The 19,170-nt window shown below is 36.3% G+C and overlaps 1 protein-coding gene across 3 annotated transcripts in view; it reads left to right on the forward strand.

The window, feature by feature from the left end:
- Positions 1-19,170, forward strand: part of LOC150097047 (neuralized-like protein 2) — a 70,480-nt gene that overhangs the window by 43,365 nt on the left and 7,945 nt on the right. For all 3 annotated transcript variants that reach the window (XM_090408291.1, XM_090408292.1, XM_090408293.1), the window contains one exon: positions 2,190-2,395. In XM_090408291.1, coding sequence (XP_090264417.1) covers positions 2,190-2,395 — 206 coding nt within the window. The remainder of the gene's footprint in view (positions 1-2,189; positions 2,396-19,170) is intronic.

The raw sequence follows: 19,170 nt of genomic DNA on the forward strand, positions 1-19,170 counted from the left end.
GCAATTAATGTGAAGTCATTAGTTGCTTTATACAAATAGCCTTACACTTGGATAAAGGATTAAGGAAGAATATAATTTCTTGGCATCTTTAATTTAATTTAAACATCTTGTCATTGACCTGATCTTCATGACATCCCACCACCCAATGATTATCACTCTGCCCAACTTGACTGTCAGTCTCATAACACTAATAATTCCTTGCATCCACTACTGATTCAGTTATTTCTTTTAGATCTTAAAAATACTCTTCCTTTTCATTGAGGCATGTTTTGCCTCAATGAAAAGGAAGAGTATTTTTAAGAACTTATGCCATATAATCATGAGGCATGATTATATGGCATAAGTTCTAGTAATTAAAAATTCAAACCTCTGTACTTCAAGAATTACTTTTATAAACCTTTCATTTACTTCTTTCCAAATTTTTTCATTTCTTCCAACTGCTTTTTTTATCAGGATGGATACACTCACTTTATCCATTCCACCCCATGTGTGTGTGTGTGTAGATATATACCCAATATTTCAAAATTCTTATCTTGCCCCTCTATTTCTACTAGGACCATAACATCTACTTTTCATTTTTCTACATCCTGATTACCTGATATTTAGTATTTATATATTGTACATTCCATGTCTCAAAAATCAATGTTCATTTCTTACAACATCATGATAAAAAAATCCTTCAGAATTTTTTTGAGATTTAGAGCAGTAATAAATACTGGCTTGTCTTGGAATTCCTAACCCATTGGACCAGGGTTTGATTTTAGAGTTACCTTTCTTGGGTAAGTTGCTGACCAAGGCTAAAGAGCCATACCTATCCTATCTAAGAATTAAGCCAGAAAAAAAAGAACTTCAGTCGTCACATGCTCTAACACCATTAGGGTCAGAAGCAAGTGAGTTGATCAGTTCTCAAAGAGAGCAGCTAAAAGAAAGGAGTTTGATTCAAGCAGAAGAAGAAACCAGATCCAGGTAGATGAGAGCAACTTCCCTTATCCACTCGATGGCCCTGTTGGTCCATGGTTCCTTATTCATTATATTCAGACCAACCCACCATGTGTTACAGGATTTCCTTGAGAGGATTATCCATAGGGGCTATACTGAATGTTGTAAACTTAATGTGAAATTTGTAATGTGCATTACAAAAATAATAATTATATTGCTGATGTGATTTGTTTCAGTTCTCTAACCAACAGGCTGTAATCCTTCTTGGCTTGTGCAATGGTTTTCATCAATGAGAAATCATGCCTGTCTGTATTAGAGGGCACAAAGTGGCTTGAAAGATTTCTGTGTTTTAATCTGTGGAGAAGGATTCCTAGTTGAATTATCTAATCCTTAGCCTGCCCATAGTATTTAATAAATAATAATTTTTTAAAAAAGTGTCACATTGGGAGTTTTTTATGGTAATGCAAATTGAAGTTTTTTTAAAATTAATATGATGAATAATGATTCTAAAGAATGGCAATAGCAAGTTTAGTTCTGTAATGGGGGGGGGGGGAGGAAAAACAAACTTTCATGTTTCATGTTTTAAAATAACTTGAAAAAATTATTTAGTTCTTGTTCTGATCTCCAAAGTGATACTTTTTTTTAGGCTTGTCTAGATAATAAGTAATAAGTCAAGCATACAGTTTAATCAGTTGTATCTTTTAGAGCTGGCAGTAGTTATTGAAGGCCATAATGTGCACAATAAATGAAGAATTGGTTACAACAGTATACATGGTAGTGGTCCATTGGGTTTGGACACTTCCATAAGGATAGATGTTAGTATCATCATTCTAAAATGATCAGCACATCACTTCATCACATCTTGAAATAGCTACCTCACTGACCTATTTGATTAAAAAAAAAAAAACTAATGACAATAAAAGTGCAATTTAATTAACATAAACAACAGTTAAAAGTTTGTAGTCATACTTTAGCTAGATAATTCTTGTCTACTTTGAAGCTAAAGAAATCAGTGCAACATGTCATTTTGGTATATTTCTTTGATGGCATATCAGCAGATTGTTATAGAGAGTAATTAAGAATTAAATTATTTAAGAAAAAAAGCTTACTTCTATTCTTTTTAGGAAAATGTTGCATGTTTTAATCCATCAGATAAAAAACATTTTATTTTGCTACCCATTATAATAATTATTTAGTGTTAAAAAAAAATTGTAAATTTCAATTTCAAAAACTTGCATTTTGATTTCCAGAGTTGGAATTTTACCAACTGATGTGGGAAGTCGGATTGGTGTAACATATGTGATAAGAGAGGACTGTGCAGAAATGCACTTTATAGTCAATGGAGAAGACCTCGGTGCATATGCTACAGATATTCCTTATCGAGATGGCCCACTTTATGCTGTTGTGGACGTTTATGGTACAACAAAACAAGTTAGGATTGTACAGCTGTATGGAGGTTAGTAAAAACAAGTTACATTTCTGATATTAACTGGTAATAGTATAGGTCGATAATTTGTGTATGTGTGTATTATTTTTGTTTATTTATTTTTTAAATAGATTAAATGACTATAAGCTGAGAGAGAAAAAAATAGAAACACTATTTTAATTAAGTAAACGGCACAACTAGTTTTGCCTTCTTTGGGTGCATAACATGAGAGAACTACCAACAAACATTGCAAAAGAAAAAAATCTATGCATTAAAGCTTTAACATTTGAAGCTATTCTGTGTATCTCTTTATTGTCAGGCATGCACATACATTCAGGGTCTCGTGAATACCAAAGTTGGATAGCAGTGCAGTGACAGTCTGAGAGATTATAGCTGAGGTTAGGTTAAGATGTACTGGATTGAGAATGATTTCTTTAGATTCTACAATTCTTTCCAGTTCATCATAGCATTGAAAGATATTTTCTGATATGACTGGATGAATGATACAGTTTTCATCATAAGCGTCAGCAGAATTCAGGACTTGGTTCGACAGAGCATTTACTCTGGTTCTGCCATATGTGACATCTCTTTTATGTTTCTCTAGACCAGGGGGCAGCAAACTTTTTAGACCATTGACCTCTTTATGGAATACTTGATCCCTCATCGACCCCATCATGTTAAATAAATGAATAAATGTTATCAATAATTAATTTCTCAATTTAAAAATAATAATTCCTTCACCCTTTTACTTCATTACTGCTTCTTGATAAGAAATATTTAAAGAAAACACTTAAAGAAAATTATAAAGAACATTAAAAATTTAAACCCCCTTTTGACCCTAGACATTTAACGACCACTTTGCCAACCCTTGCTCTAGGCATAATTTGATGGATTTTTCCATCTGGACCAAAATAAGGCATGTTGCAGTTGCATGTGTGTATGTATTTTTTTACTAATTACAGCAAGCTATTGCATAGTTATTTAAATATCTTTAAATATTTTACTTAAATTTAATTTATAAGATATTAACCAAAACCTATTTTTTGACAACTGCAGTCTTAGCAACATATATTTAGAGATTAGCATTGTAATTTTTTTTATCAAATAGTTATCCTATTTTTGAAACACTGGTGTTCGAAAGCATTTTTGGACCCCAGTGTGTATGTGTATACACATATACACTACATTTTTATCTGAATATAAAGAAATTTTCATGACTCCAGCCAAATGTGGATATAAATATGTTGCCAGCATACTAATAAAATATATTACACAAAATGCATTATAAATTTGGTACAAATTTCCTAAGGACATAGTTAAGGAATTAATGTACAGTACTTACAGAAACCTATGTGGAGAGCCATTTTGATATGGGATATGTCCACTGTGAACTGCAATGCAGCTCTCAATGTCGTACAATGCTTAACACCAAGTGATTCAGAAGTTCTTGAGGCAAACTGGCCCACTCTTCCTTCAGAACAAGGATAAGGCCTTGTTTATTTTCTGGAGAGGAATTTCGAACAGCATTGTGTCTCGCTATTACATTCCAAACATATTCTATAGCGTTGATATATGAGGAGCGTGCTGGCCACTCGATTCAATTAATATAAATAAATTCTCCAGAAGTATCCCCACTGCTCATGTGCAATGTGATGTTGCATTTGTCATCCATAAAAATGAATTCTTCATCTACAGCACCATGGAACAATTGAACATGACGTTGATGAACTTTGTTGCAATATCATCCACCAGTCATAATCCCTTTTTCCAGCACTTATAGCTCGGTGCCCATTTGTTTCTTGTCCAATTTTTATGGATGCAGCATTGCTGAAAATGTGCTGTAGGATGAGCTGTGCATCCCTTTATCCACAGCACATTTTCAGCATAATTGTCAGAGATATCTTGACAAACTGTGGCAAGACATGTGGGTATCTGTGCTTGAATGAAGCCAACTTTCAAGCTGACCTACTGTGGTGCATTGATTATGTTTTGCTGTTATAACTAAAAATCTGTCCATGCTCTGTGGTAGAGCGAGGGCGAACTCTTAGCAAATGTCTGGAACACATTCCATTTGTTTGAAATGCTACTAAGAGCCTGGATACAATGCTATGTGAGATTCCAAACGCTCTGGCAATATCAGTAATACTGTGGCCTTCTTCAAGCTTTCCTATAATTCTTGCCCATGTGAAATCATCTAGATGATGTCTTCAGGACATACGACATCCAAGTTTACAACTTTATTCATTCACAAAGAGCTTTGCTTAGTGCAGCCTTTTATCCTGTTGAGTCCTATCACGTGACCCCATTAGATGCAATTCAAAAATTTGAATGTGTACCCACTTTCTACTCGAAATTGTCAGTTATACAAATTGTCACAAGCTAATTTGTCTGAATTTGCAGCTGTAATCTTCAGAAATAGTGTTCGTCCTTAGGTTTTGGACACTAGTGTGTATATACACACACACACACGTAGCCTCAACAAAAGAAGAAATGCAGATGATAAAGATCATCACATGAAAACTGAAGATAAGGATATTCTGGATGTATGGAGTAATTACTTTGAAAGGTTGCTAAATGAAACAAGCAGACAGCACAGTGGTAAAAAAACACTCAACAGGAATGCATATCAATGCTTGAAGTAGAAAAGCCATCAAAAACCTGAAATATGGAAAGCAACTGGAGTAGATAATAATCAACTATAATTGCACAAATACAGAGGTATAGAAGTTTGACCTCTGTATTACAGCAGCTGCACTGCATAATTCAGAAGGCCTGGTCAGAGGGTCAAATTCCAGATGATTGGAGTAGAGTTCTCATAGTACCCATCTGTTAAAAAGGGAAATAAAACTAAATGTGAGAATTACAGAGGTATTTCCTACTCAGTGTTCCTGGTAGGATTTATGTAAGTATACTTGAGAAACAGCTAAGAAAAATTGTAGAAGGGAGGCTTGGTGAAGAACAAGCTACATTCAGGCCAAACAGAGATTGTCACGTTCAGATTTTCACTTTAAGACAAATAGTTGAGAAATCTTGGGAATATAACAAGGATTTGTATTTATGTTTTATAGATCTAGAAAAGGCATATGACAAGGGTGCCAAGAGGAAAGCTCTTGAACATTTAGTTATATGGTGTAAATGAGATCTTACATCGAGCAATACATAGTATCTATTTGAGCTATAAGTCAGCAGTTAGAATTGGAGGAGGTGTAAGGAGATGGTTTGATGTTAAATCAGGTTTGAGATAAGGGTGCACATCATCTCGACTGTTATTCATCATCTATATGGATCACTTTATGAAAGAAAGTGATATTAAACCTTATATCAAAATTGGAGGGGTGCTTAAGGGTCAAAGCTGTATAACTGAGAGGAGACCTCCACATAGCCTTTAAAGGAATGCGGAGAACCGACCAGGGCTTCTGACCTAATGTCCAATCCTCACCTTCTCGTGGTGCACCCTGTTGGGTATCTACTTTGATACTGAACGAACGAGGATGGGCTGGCAATTTGGGATTTAGCTGACCAAATTGTATTCTTATTGGTTAAACCAAAATAAAAAATGATGGTACAACATGACAAAATTTCATGCCGGCTGGGGCGTCGCCCGGTTAAACAAGGCCCCCGTTGTTTTTGCCAGGGAACCAGGGCGAACAGCGAAAAGTCAGCTACTGGAACAAATCTGAAAACAAACCCCAACTCAACATCACCAGAGTTAAACATCGGTACTATCAACGTAAGAAGCTTGAATGGCAAAGAAATGGAGCTAGCTGAGGAATTAGATAAGTACCAGATCGACATAATAGGGGTGACTGAAACAAAAAAGACCAAAACTGGTGAGATCTTTCTGAGCAATAAATACAAAATGTTATATTCAGGCAATTACCATCAAGGAAAAGAAGGAGTAGCCATAGTATTCAACACAAAATACAAGGCTAATCTTCTTGAATGGCAGTCAGTCTCAAGTAGAGTAATGTTGGCAAATATGAGAATGGGGAACTGGACAATGAGACTTATTTGTGCCTATGGTCCCACAGAAGGTTCTACTAAGGTGGAAGTGGAGGAATTTTTTGAGGCTTTAGAAAAAGCAACTGACACAATGAAAAATGAAAAATTGGTCCTTGTTGGGGATCTAAATAGCAGAGTAGGAAATGATTGTGAGACATACAAAAATATTTTGGGAAAATTTGGAGAAAAGAGCAAAGCTAATAATAATGGCAAATATCTGTTGGATTTCTGCTCAGGACATGGACTGGTTATTACTAACACCATGTTCCAACATAAAAATGTGCACAAATTCACATGGAGAGAAGAGGCTAGGAATAAGAAAAGTCTCATTGACTATGTTATTGTTGATAGTGATGTTTTCTCCCTGGTGCAGGACACCAGAGTGTACAGAGGATTTGAAATTGGAAGTGATCACTATTTAGTCTTGAGCAGGATAAAATTGAATTTCATATTGAAAAGAATAACATGTAAGAAAGTTTTAAAGCGAATAAAAGTTGAGCAGCTCTCAGATGTGAACTGTAGACTAAAATACAGAAATATTATTGAAAAGAAAATGAAAGAGTTTGAGAACAGGAATCAAACCTTGGAGATTCAGTGGCAAACTCTGAAGGAAACATTGATTGATTCTGCCAGAGAGGCATGTGGTGAGGTTGTGTGCAAGGATAAAAAAATCAGAACTCCCTGGTGGACACAGGAAGTTAAAGAGGCAGTGAAGGAAAAGAAGAAAGCATATCAAAAGTTCCTGGCAAATAAGTCAGCTTTTACTCTTACAGAATACAGAGACAAATGTAAGAAAGCTAAACAATGTGTAAAACTAGCTAAACAAAAGTCATGGGAGGACTTTGGCAAGAATATAGAAAATAAATATCAAGAAGGTGGCAAAATATTCTGGAGGTTGTTGAAGAAGCTTAGGAATGGAGGAAAGAGTGCTGCAAAAGGAATTAGAGATGATAAAGGTGAAATGAAAACAGGAGAAAAAGATATCCTTGAAGTATGGAGTAATTACTTTGAAAAACTGCTAAATGAAACAAGCAGTGATGACAGCACAGTGATAAAAAACACTGACCAGGCATGCAGTCAGGAATACATATCCATACTTGAAGTAGAAAAAGCCATCAAAGGCTTGAAATGTGGAAAGGCAGCAGGAGTAGATGATATTCGAACAGAAATGCTGAAGTATGGTGGTATAAGAGTCTTACAGTGGCTGCACTGCATAGTTCAGAAAGCCTGGACAGAGGGACGAATTCCCGATGATTGGAGTAGAGCTCTCATAGTACCCATATATAAAAAGGGAAATAAAACTGAATGTGAGAATTACAGAGGTATTTCCCTACTGAGTGTTCCTGGCAAGATCTATGCAAATATACTTGAGAAACGGTTGAGAAGAATTGTGGAAGAAAAGCTTGGTGAAGAACAAGCTGGATTCAGGCCAAATAGAGGCTGTCAGGATCAGATCTTCACTTTATGACAAATAGTCGAGAAAGCATGGGAATATAACAAAGATCTGTATTTAATTTTTGTAGATTTGGAAAAGGCATATGACAAGGTGCCAAGAGAGAAGCTATTCAATACGCTTCAGTTATATGGTGTCAATGGGGCATTATATCAAGCAATACTTAGTCTTTATTTGAGTTGTGAGTCAGCAGTTAGAATTGAAGCAAGTGCAGGAAGATGGTTTAATGTTAAATCTGGTGTGAGACAAGGATGTACATTATCCCCTCTGTTATTCATTATCTATATGGATCACATTATGAAGGAATGTGGTATTAAACCTGATATCAAAATTGGAGATGTTAATGTCAGTTCTTTGCTTTATGCGGATGATGTTATACTTCTAAATAAATCCGCTACAAGTCTGCAAGATTCTCTGACTAAATTGAATAGCTGTTGTAATAGATATGGTATGAAGGTCAGCAATAAAAAGACAAAGACAATGAAAATAGGCAGAATCATTGAAAATGTCAACTGTGTTGTGAATGCAGAACCTGTGGAACAAGTAAAACATTTCAGCTACTTAGGCACAATTTTTACTGAAGATGGTAAACTAAATATAGAAATAGACAACAGAATCAGCAAAGCTGGTATCGTGGGAAGTCAATTGAATAAATTCATATGGAATAAGAAAGAAATTAGTCGGAACACTAAATTAGCTGTATACAAGACTGTGTTCAAACCAATTTTAACTTATGGATCTGAGAGCTGGGTTAGAAGTAAAACACTTGACCAAAGACTAGAGACCACAGATATGAGAGTCCTGAGAAAGATTATAGGCGTGAACAGATGGCATCAATGGCAATATCATATTAAAAATAAGGATATTAGGAAAGAACTTGACATTGTCTGCATCCAGGAATGCATTAGCAGAGCTAATCTCAGATGGTATGGTCACTTAAATAGAATGGGAGAGGAAAGATTAGCAAAACAAGTGTTCTCTGCCAGGTTGGCAGGAAAACGACCCAGAGGAAGACCAAGATATAGGTGGATTGATACGGTACAAAGTGCCTTAGACGATAGAAATATAAGATCTGATAATGTTGGTGTCTTGACAAGTAACAGACTGATTTGGAGGAAAATTGTAGATAGGAAGTTAGTAATGATGTAATTTTTTTTTCATGTAGTACTGTCATATCCTATACACCCCTTGAGGGTACATGGCAGGAATTTGATGATGATGATGATGATCAAAATTGGAGTTCTTTATCTCAGCTCTTTACTTCATACAGATAATGATATACATCTAAATAAATCCATTAGGAGTCTGCAGAATTCCCTGACTGAGCTGATATACCAAATTTATAACAGCAGTTATAAATTTCGTATGAAAATTAGTAATAAAAATACAGAGACATTGAAAATAAAATAGGCAGAAACACTTAAAACATCAACTGGAAATAAAACATTTCGACTATTTAGGCACAATTCTTAGCAAAGATGGAAATAAACATTTTAGCAAAGCAGGAGTGATAGTAAGTTGACTTAATATATTTATATATAATAAGAGAGAAATTAATCTAAATACTAAACTAGCTGTATACAAGACTGTATTCAAACCAATTTTAACTTATGGATCTGAGAACTCAGAAATAAAATTCTTGATCGATGATTGAAGACTACAAATATGATAGTTCTGAGAAAGATTAGGGGAGTGAACAGATGGCATTAACGGCAGTATCATATTAAAAATGAGATATTAGGAAGAACTTGACATTAACCTTCCCTCTCCAATTGGGAGAAGGATGATTAGCAAAAAAAAATTGTTCTTTGCCAGGATGGCAGGAAAAAAGACCCAGAGGAAGACAGAGACCCAGGTGGAGTGATACAGTAAGAAGGTAAGAAACTAGTTGCTCGAAGTTTTCCATGTGAAAGTTAGCTATGGAGGGGAAAGTGGTGAGCCCATGGGCATACCTTCTTTTTGTAGGTAGAAATTATTTTGCCACACGATATACTCAGAGCAAAGTATTACTATTATTATTATTACTATTATTACGGGCAACTCCAGGGAGTCATTAGACTCATCGAGGAAGGCCCCAAATCATATTCATCACAACTATCTGACATTCATACAGTATCTATCATACCTCGCCTTAAACTCATTCACTGTCACAGCATCCACTACAGACTCAGGGAGCGCATTCCACTCATTCACTACTCTAAAAGTAAAGAACCCAGCTCTAACACCTTTACTAACCACACTTTTGCCCAGTTTCCATGGATGTCCCCTAGTCCTCCCACAACCAGCCCTGTTCTCAAAAATATCTTCTGAATTAATTTTATAGAAACCTTTCAGTAATTTGAATGTCTCAATCATATCTCCCCTCCTCCGCCTATCAACCAATTTTTGCAACCCACAAATCCTCAACCTGTTCTCATACGGTTCATTCCACAGACCTGCTATCATCTTGGTCACTCGCCTCTGGATCCTCTCCACCTCCTCCCCATCAAGAAGAAACCTAGGTGACCAAATCTGAGCACAGTAGTCTAGATGGGGTCTTATCAAGGCTCGATAGAGAGGAACAATAACCTGCTTGTCAACGTATTCTTCAGCAACCAAGTGATTTGATGAGCTGTTTTGGTCACTTTTGCAATGTGTCCCCTAAATTTCAATTCCTTATCCACCAACACTCCTAAATCTCGTGCCTCATCAATTTCCTGGAGCTGGGTTCCACCAATGCAGTAAACTGCCGCCAATCTTTTCACCCCAAAATGCATAACCTTACATTTTGCCACATTAAACTGACATCCATTCTCCTTAGCCCAGACCTCCAATCTATCCAAATCATCCTGCAAAATTTTGACGTCATCTGCATTCACTATTGCCCTACCCAACTTCGCATCATCCGCAAACAAGTGAACACTTCCTCTCAGATCCTTTCCAATATCATTGATGAACAAATTGAAAAGCAGTGGTCCAAGAACAGAGCCCTGTGGCACTCCACTAGTCACAAGACGTCTTTTAGACTCCACTCCTGAATAAACCACTCTTTGATATCTCTCCTTCAACCACCCTCTTATCCATCTCACCAACCCTATATCTATACCCATCTGCTCCAGTTTACTGATTAGGGTTCCATGTGGAATCCTGTCAAAGGCCTTGGCAAGGTCCAGTAGAATCACCGTAAACCCATTACCCTTATCCAGTTCAGCCGTCACTGTGTTATAATATGTGAGCAAGTTACTGAGGCATGACCTACCCTTCACAAAACCATGCTGTCCCCGATACAGTATCCCATTTTCTTCTATCCAATCTTGTATTTTCCTCTTGACTATTTTCTCTAAGACCTTGACAATGATTCCTGATATGCTAATCGGTCGGTAATTTACAACAGCAGTCTTGGAACCACCTTTATGCAGTGGAACTATTTTCCCCTCTTTCCACCCGCTCGGGACTAACCCAGACCCGAGACTCAAATTAAACAAAATGGTCAAGGGTACTGACAATTCTTTAGCTGCTTCTCGTACAACACGAGCTGGTATACCATCCAATCCCACAGATGTATTGACATTGAGGTTATGCAATAGACTACTCACCTCCACTTCATTAACCACAATTCCCGTATAATCTACTGGTTTATTCGTTTCTGCAATGTCACCACCTGGATGATATACTTTTGCAAAGTGCTCACTCAGTAACTCAACTATCTCAACTGATTCAGTTACCTCCCTACCATCGGCATTCTTTAAAATCAATCTGCCATGTACATTTTTCCTTTTACTTGCTACATATCTAAAAAACTGTTTAGGATTCTCTTTAGCCTGCATGGCCAATGTTCTTTCGTAATCCTTTTTTGCTTTTCTTACCACACTCGTCACCCTTCTGGCCTGCGCTTTATACCGTTCATGTGCCTGCCGGTCACCCTTCTCCTTAAATTCCCTCCATAGTTGTTTCTTTTTTTGCAACTCAAGCTTAATGGTGTTATTCATCCATTTAACCCCTACTTGATTTATTATTCGGACTCTAGGTATACAGTCAGCCATTGCTTCATGCAAACACTTCTTAACTACCTCCCATGCACTATCAACTTCTAGTCCTTGCAGTTGTACATGCCATGGCACTGAACCAATCAAACTCCTAAGCTTGTCGTACTTTCCCGCCCGATAATTCCACATGTACCCTGTCTTAATTGAAAATTCTACACCTTTAGCCACCTCCCAAGTTAAGACCCTATGATCACTCTCACCGATTGGTGGCAATGTGGTCATATTTGTTACAGCCAAATCCTCAGATGTAATTACTAGGTCAAGCACTCTCTGACCCCTAGTATTTTCCATTACATGCTGTCGCAGATAGTTATCCCTTAATAACCGCATAAAATCCAGTTCCTTCCTCCCGTGTGTCCTCTCCTCACTCCAATCAATGCGACCATAGTTGAAATCTCCCATAATAATCACCCTCCTTCCACCAATTTCTTCTATTTGCTTGTGCATACTGTCACCACCATCTTTTCCATCACCTGGTCTATAGCAGCACCCAATTGTATATTTAGTTCTGCTAGCCACAATCTCACACCAAATGGCCTCAAATATGCTCTTTTCTCTATCCTGCAATTCAACTTCTATTCTCCTTGGCTGGAGCTCATCAGCTATCATCAACAATACTCCTCCCCCCATTTTATTCTCTCTGTCATTCCTGAACACACTATACCCATCACATTCAATCCCACTAGTTATATCATCTACAGTCAGCCATGTTTCACTAATACCTATAACCTGTGGTCTGGAAGTGCCAACCATGGCCAAAAACTCTTCCTTCTTGTTCCTAATACTCCTAGTATTAGTGTACATGAATTTAAGACCCCCATTAGCCCCAACCCTACCTTGATGCCTTATATTAACTATCCCACTCTGATTTGTTGTCCTTATTTGCTCTGGCATATTATATTCATTCTTACATTCAACTGCCTCCATAAGGACTGTATCTCTACCCCCCCCTAACAAATCTAGTTTCCCTGAATTTGCACATCCACTACATTCAGCAACACTTTCTCAAGTTTTCTTACACCGTAACCATTCAAATGCAAGCCATCCATCTTATATAGATCCTTTCGCCCATCAAACTCACTCCACACATCCACAAATTCCACACCACTCGTCATACATAACCCACGCATAAAGTCATTTGCAATTATAGCCCTCCTTTTAAACATTTCACTGTCATACCATGGCAAAAGACTAATCATTCTAACTCTCTCACTCTTTTCTTTTGCTACCTCAAACAATTCATTCAGGTCTTCTATCATTTCCATTTTATCTCCTTTCAAATCATTCGTACCTGCCACAACAATCATTTCTTTCACCCTTTCCTTTTGCTCTCTAATAGACGCAGTTACGTCCTTTATGGTCGCACCAGGTTGGTACGATTTTGTCAAGTCCTCTACTAACACACCTCGTACTAACGAGTCTCCATACAGCACTCTATCCTTCATTTTGTTCATGTTCACATTCATACGTCTATTTTTCCTGTCATACCTTTTATTATTGGTTGGTTCATTCAGTCTACTTTTGTTCATGCACTCTAGCTGCTGTTTTGCTCTTTCTATCGCACTATTCAACAACGCGATCTCACTCAATGCATCTATCTCATCTTTTTTGTTCTCTGAGAAACCATTTATACTATCATTCACACTTTCTACATTCACACTCTCACAATTTTCATGTACAACCTTGCCGTTTCTTGTCATATCCCTATTTCCTTCATTTTGAAGGTTGACAAAAATATCACACTCACGATCCGAAATACACTTCAATTCCGCATTCTCCCTACATTTTCTACACACATTCAATCCTTTATCATCATCTAACCACACTCCGACCGCACTCCGCAAAGCGTACATTTCACAGCTAGTACACTGACTCATTTCTTTTATGCTACCGTTCTTAGATAACGATGGCGAACCTTCATTACTGGCCGCCATTTTCCTACGCACAGGTGCCATATTTATCTGTAACATGTTTTGTCAAATTAAACGTTATAACACACCAAAAATAGACGCACTAAAATACGCAAGGCAAACCAAACAAAACTACACAATATTAAGTAATTTGTATCGATAACTGAAAATGATACTTATCTTATCTGGAGCTTGCACGAACACTACTCATTACGAATTCATCTAGCGGCGACTTCCGACATAGATTATGTTATAAAACACTTAGTACACTAACCACGTTAATAAAGCTCTAATAATATACCAAAATTATTGAATCCAAAACACCAAAACAAAAAAAATTGAATCCAAAACACCAATAAATCAACAAAAAACACAAATCTCTCAGGAGCTCTCCGACAGCACGACCGTTCACCAGCTAGCCTCGACACCAGAGCATGTGGGCAAAGGGCTGTGATATCAGTCAGAAATGTTCTGTATGAAAGAATAGTATTATTGATCGGGACATTAGTGAAAAAGACAGTTATGTCAGAGCTGACTAATAAATTTTTGTCATTGAGTGTGATGTTTCTAATTTTGTTTATGAAGTGTTTTGTATTTTTTACGTAGGAGGGAGAATGACTTACAAACAGCTTGAGTGTAGCCGATAGTTTCTTGGCTAAGTTATAATTGGGGCTGTCAATTCCTTCAACTATCAGTCATAGTGGTGTGTTTGTTTGTTTTTTTGTGTATTTTACGCAGGTCATAAATTTTGGGAGTGCAGACATAATGTGTTTTAGCTTTTCAATTGTTTCCTCTGAGCATGTAATCACTGACTTCATTAATTCTGTTGTTTTCTTTTTGATGCGGTTTGTAATGTTGTAACCATTTGGTTACAACATTACAAACTGCATGTATTGATCATTTGGTTGTTGTGGTTGGATATCAAATGGTTTGTTTTTTTCCAGGTATGCTGTCCGATCAAGGATTACGGTAGCATTGCCTTTATCTGCTTTAGTAATAACAATGTCTTGGTTATTTCTTAAAGATTTAAGGGATAATTTTTTGGCTTTGGTTAAATTGGAATTTAGTATATAAGATGTTTTCATCTGTATTTTATTGGCCATGTTGGAGGGGGGGAGGATTTTAGACTTCTTTCAATGTGGTAAATGAAGTCTAGTTTGTTTACTGACCTTGGTGTGATAGCATAGTTTAAGCCTTTTTGCAGAAGTAAGTTTTCCTTCATTAAGGTTGTAGCTGGATATGTTGAACTTGGCCGTAATCCGTTAGTGGTTGGTTGTTTCTTACTTCGCTTGTCTTTGGCTGCTCTCTGGGCATGGAGTCTGGCTTGTCTGTTGTTTTCTTGTTGTTTCAGTCTTTGGAACTTCGCTATTAGTTTTTCTTTGTTTTTAAATAACATGTACTTTGCAGAGGCATCTGTGATCCTCTCCAGAATATTCCAAATATTGTGATTTATGTAACTCGATAGCTCTAAATTTAAAAAAAAAGAAATTAGCCCTTAAATCTTTAAGAACTAATTTTAACCCTTAAAGATTTAAGGGCTTATTAATTAATAACCAAGACATTGTTATTATTTTGTGTGGCAAGATAATTTTTACCTACAAAAAGACGGTAGGGCCATGGGCTCACCACTTACCCCCCACCTTCCATAGCTAACTTTTACATGGAAGGCTTCAAGCAACTAGCTCCAGATTCAGCAAGCCTAAAGTCCAAAGTCTGGCTCAGATATGTTGATGATATTTTTGCCATTTGGCTCCATGGCCACGAAACATTAAATACATTCCTAAGCCACCTGAACGAACAAGAGAAACATATCCAATTTATCATCAAGATTAAAAACAATAACTCTCTTCCTTTTTTAGACACACTTGTCACATCTTCCCTCAGGCTGCCTTTCCTTTACAGTTCTACTGCAAATCTACACACTCACCAGCCAATACATACTTACATACATTAAAATTCATACCATCATTCAACAGGAGTTATCAGCATCTGCAAATAGAGCTCTAACAATTTGCTCCAATGAGCAGATGCTGAACAAAGAATATGAAATTATTATCCAAACGTTTACAAAAAAACAGCTACAATTAAAAAAAACAGTCAGTTCACAAGATCCTTCACAAAAAAATACCATTAAAAGCAAAAAAGATTACAAGAATGCCATAATCATACCTTACATTAGGGCATATTGGAAAAAACAGAGCACTACATAAATACAATATTAAGGCTACCTTCAAACTTCCTGCAAAAGTAAGAAATTTATTAAGCTCATCCATAGATTCTCTTCCAAACCTTGCCCACCCAGGGGTTTACAAAATTCAGTGCACCTGCTCTACCCTACCCTACATAGAGGAAACAGGGCACACCATTCTAATAAGAAAAGACGAACATAAACAACACATTAAATTTCTCCACTATGGTAAAACAGGCCTATCAGACCATGCACTTCAAACAAGTCGCAGAATCAGCTGGAAAGGCACCAAGTCCCTACACTGTACCAAAACCTAGTTTGAGTACAGTGAAACTTAGTGAAAGTTCAAAAAAGCCTGTGAGATGCTGAAACATCATCCAAAATCCAAATCTAAACAAGAATGATGGATTAATAATTCCAAGAATCTGGAGGACCCATCTTCAACCCATATAGTATCTAGAACAATTCCAAAGAAGAAAACCTTAATGTGAGAGGACTATAAAAATAGTTTAATGTAGTTCTGCTATAATTTTTTTTCCAATCATCTCTATATTATTATAATATGTATAAAAAGTTTATTTTATTTTGCAAATTAATTTTTAATTTTGCATATATTTTATTTAGTAATATTTTTATTAATTTTTCTTTTTTTTCCCACTAGAGATCAGGCTAAGTTAAACAGTTAACAAAGCATTACTTTTGTGTAGATTCATGTAGCTTGTGTCCTGTATATGTGTTCCTGATGATGACCTCAGTATACAGAGGTCAAAACATTGTGTATTATTTTCTTAATCATAAGTAAAGTGATTACTCCAACATGTGTGTTTTTGTCTCCATAAATTCTTCACTATGAATGCTAACTGCTGTATAACCTTAAAAGAAAGAATCTTTCATATCGTACTATCATAATATCTTGTGCACTCCCTGAATGTACATGTCAGGAGTTTGTTGAAAATTAAATGCACATGTAGGAGCTTAATACAGATAAGAATATCTGCATTATATTCACAGTTAAACCATTGTGAAATGGTCAAATTGACCATTGTATTTGTTATGAAGATAATCGAATGAACTTACTTCTTTGTTTAAAGCTTATAAAATGAGGATTTTTTAATCATTATTTCATAATTAAAATAATATGGTTACCTGCACTTTGAAAATGAACTTTATCACTGTTTCAAATATTGCATTAAAACTCTTATTGTAATGTGGTGTGTAATGTTTATTAGACTAGATGAAAATTGGTTGTACTCTCTTGGATTTCTCAGTATGCGCATATATATTGAAAGAATGATAATGGATGGACTCTGTATATCTGCTTGTTCTCTCTACTTCAACTGCATATGTGAGTTCTTAATCAGAGAAAACAAGTGAAAATATTCTGGAATATGGAACATATTCCAGAATATTTTCTGGAATATGTGTATTAGTACACATAGTACTAATACACCTAGTATTAGTACTATGTGTGGACTCAAGGTTGGATAATGCAGAACCCTGCTCTAGAGATGAAACTTTTTTTCAAGTCACTTAAGGCCTGCAATAAACAGGATGGGCGTGACCCTATATGCTAAAATTCAGCTCATCTAAATACATTCACAAAGCATGCCCATAGCAGAATTCAAGCCTACTCTCTTGGTTACAAAACAGAGATGCTAACTGCTCATCCAACTATGTCAGCCTTTCAGTATTGCAAAGTCATCATTTTCACTATTGAAAATGCAGCTCTTGTTTTCCGTTTTCATAGTCTTTTTATTGTTTATTTTCATACTAACATTGCCAGAACAATAATTTAATTGGGCTAATGACTCTTGAAGACTTGTACCAGATTTATTTAGTGAGAGGATAATGTCATTTGCATAAAGAATTAAGGTTAATAAACCTCCGGTTTGAGTTTCAGGTTTAATACTTCCTTCCTTCCTTGATAATGTGTGCACACACACACACACACAAATAAAACCTGATTTATTATGAAATCATGTGCATTCTTTGATCTATCCCAATTTAGAACTTGTGTTCCACTTGCATTATACACATTTAGTGTTTTGAACAATTTTTCCCTTGATAACTCACACATGGGGGTGTTTAAGGGATCAAAGCTGGATAACTGGAAGGAGATCCCCCAAATGCAGAGAAAAGACTAGGGCTTCTAACCTAATGACCAGTCCTCGCCTTCTCTTAGTGCATCCTGATGGTAGGTATCTGGGTGCTGAATGAATGAGGATTAGGCTGGTGATTTGAAATTTAGCTGACCAAATTCCATTCTTATTACCTGAAACTAATATAACACGATAATACATGACATAAGAGAATTTCATGCTAGCTGGAGCACATTAAACAAGGCTCCAGCTAGCATTATTTTCATCAGAGAACCAGAGCAACAGCAAAAAAGTCAGCTACTGAAACAAATCCCAATTCAACATTAGCAGAGTTCAAGATTGGTGTCATTAATGGAAAAGAAATGAAACTAGCAGAAAAACTGGATAAGTACTAAATCAACATAATGGGTATTATTGAAACAAAGAAGACAAAAACAGGTGAGATTTTTCTTAGCAACATTGACAATAAGGGAAAAGGAGTAGCTGTAGTATTTAACATTAAATAAGATAATCTTGAATGGCAGGCAGTATCAGGTAAAGTGACGTGGGCAGATATAGGAATGGGGAACTGGACAGTGACACTTATTTGTGCTAATGATCCCACAGTAGGTTTTAAGGAAGAAATGGAGGAATTTTTCTAGGCATTAGAGAAGGAAGCTGACACAAAGAAAAAGTTGAATCAGAGATCTGAACAACTGAGTAGGAAATAATCACCAGACATATAGAATTGTTTTGGGAAAAAATTGGAGAAAAGAGCAAAGCTAATAATGGCATCTGCTGGATTTCTGTTCGGGACACAATAGTTATTACAAATGCCATGCTCCAACATAAAAATGTGCACAAATTCACATGGAGAGAAAATGCAAGAAATAAGAAAGTTTCATTGACTATGTTATTGCTGATAGCAATATCTTTCTCACTGGTTCAGGGCACAAGAGTATACAGAGGATTTGAAATTGGAAGTGAACACTGTTTAGTGTTGAAGAGAAGATGTGTAAGAGTTTTAAAATGAATAAAAGTCGAGCAGTTTTCAGGGATGAACTGTAGACTTAAATACACAAATATTTGAGAAAAAAGGAAAGTTTGAAAACTGCTGAAGAAAACATTGATTGATTTAACTAGAGGCAT

The sequence above is a fragment of the Typopeltis vanoorti genome, chromosome 18 (genome assembly GCF_054136105.1).
Source record: "Typopeltis vanoorti isolate ZY-2024b chromosome 18, IOZ_Tvanoo_1.0, whole genome shotgun sequence".
Classification (NCBI taxonomy): domain Eukaryota; kingdom Metazoa; phylum Arthropoda; class Arachnida; order Uropygi; family Thelyphonidae; genus Typopeltis; species Typopeltis vanoorti.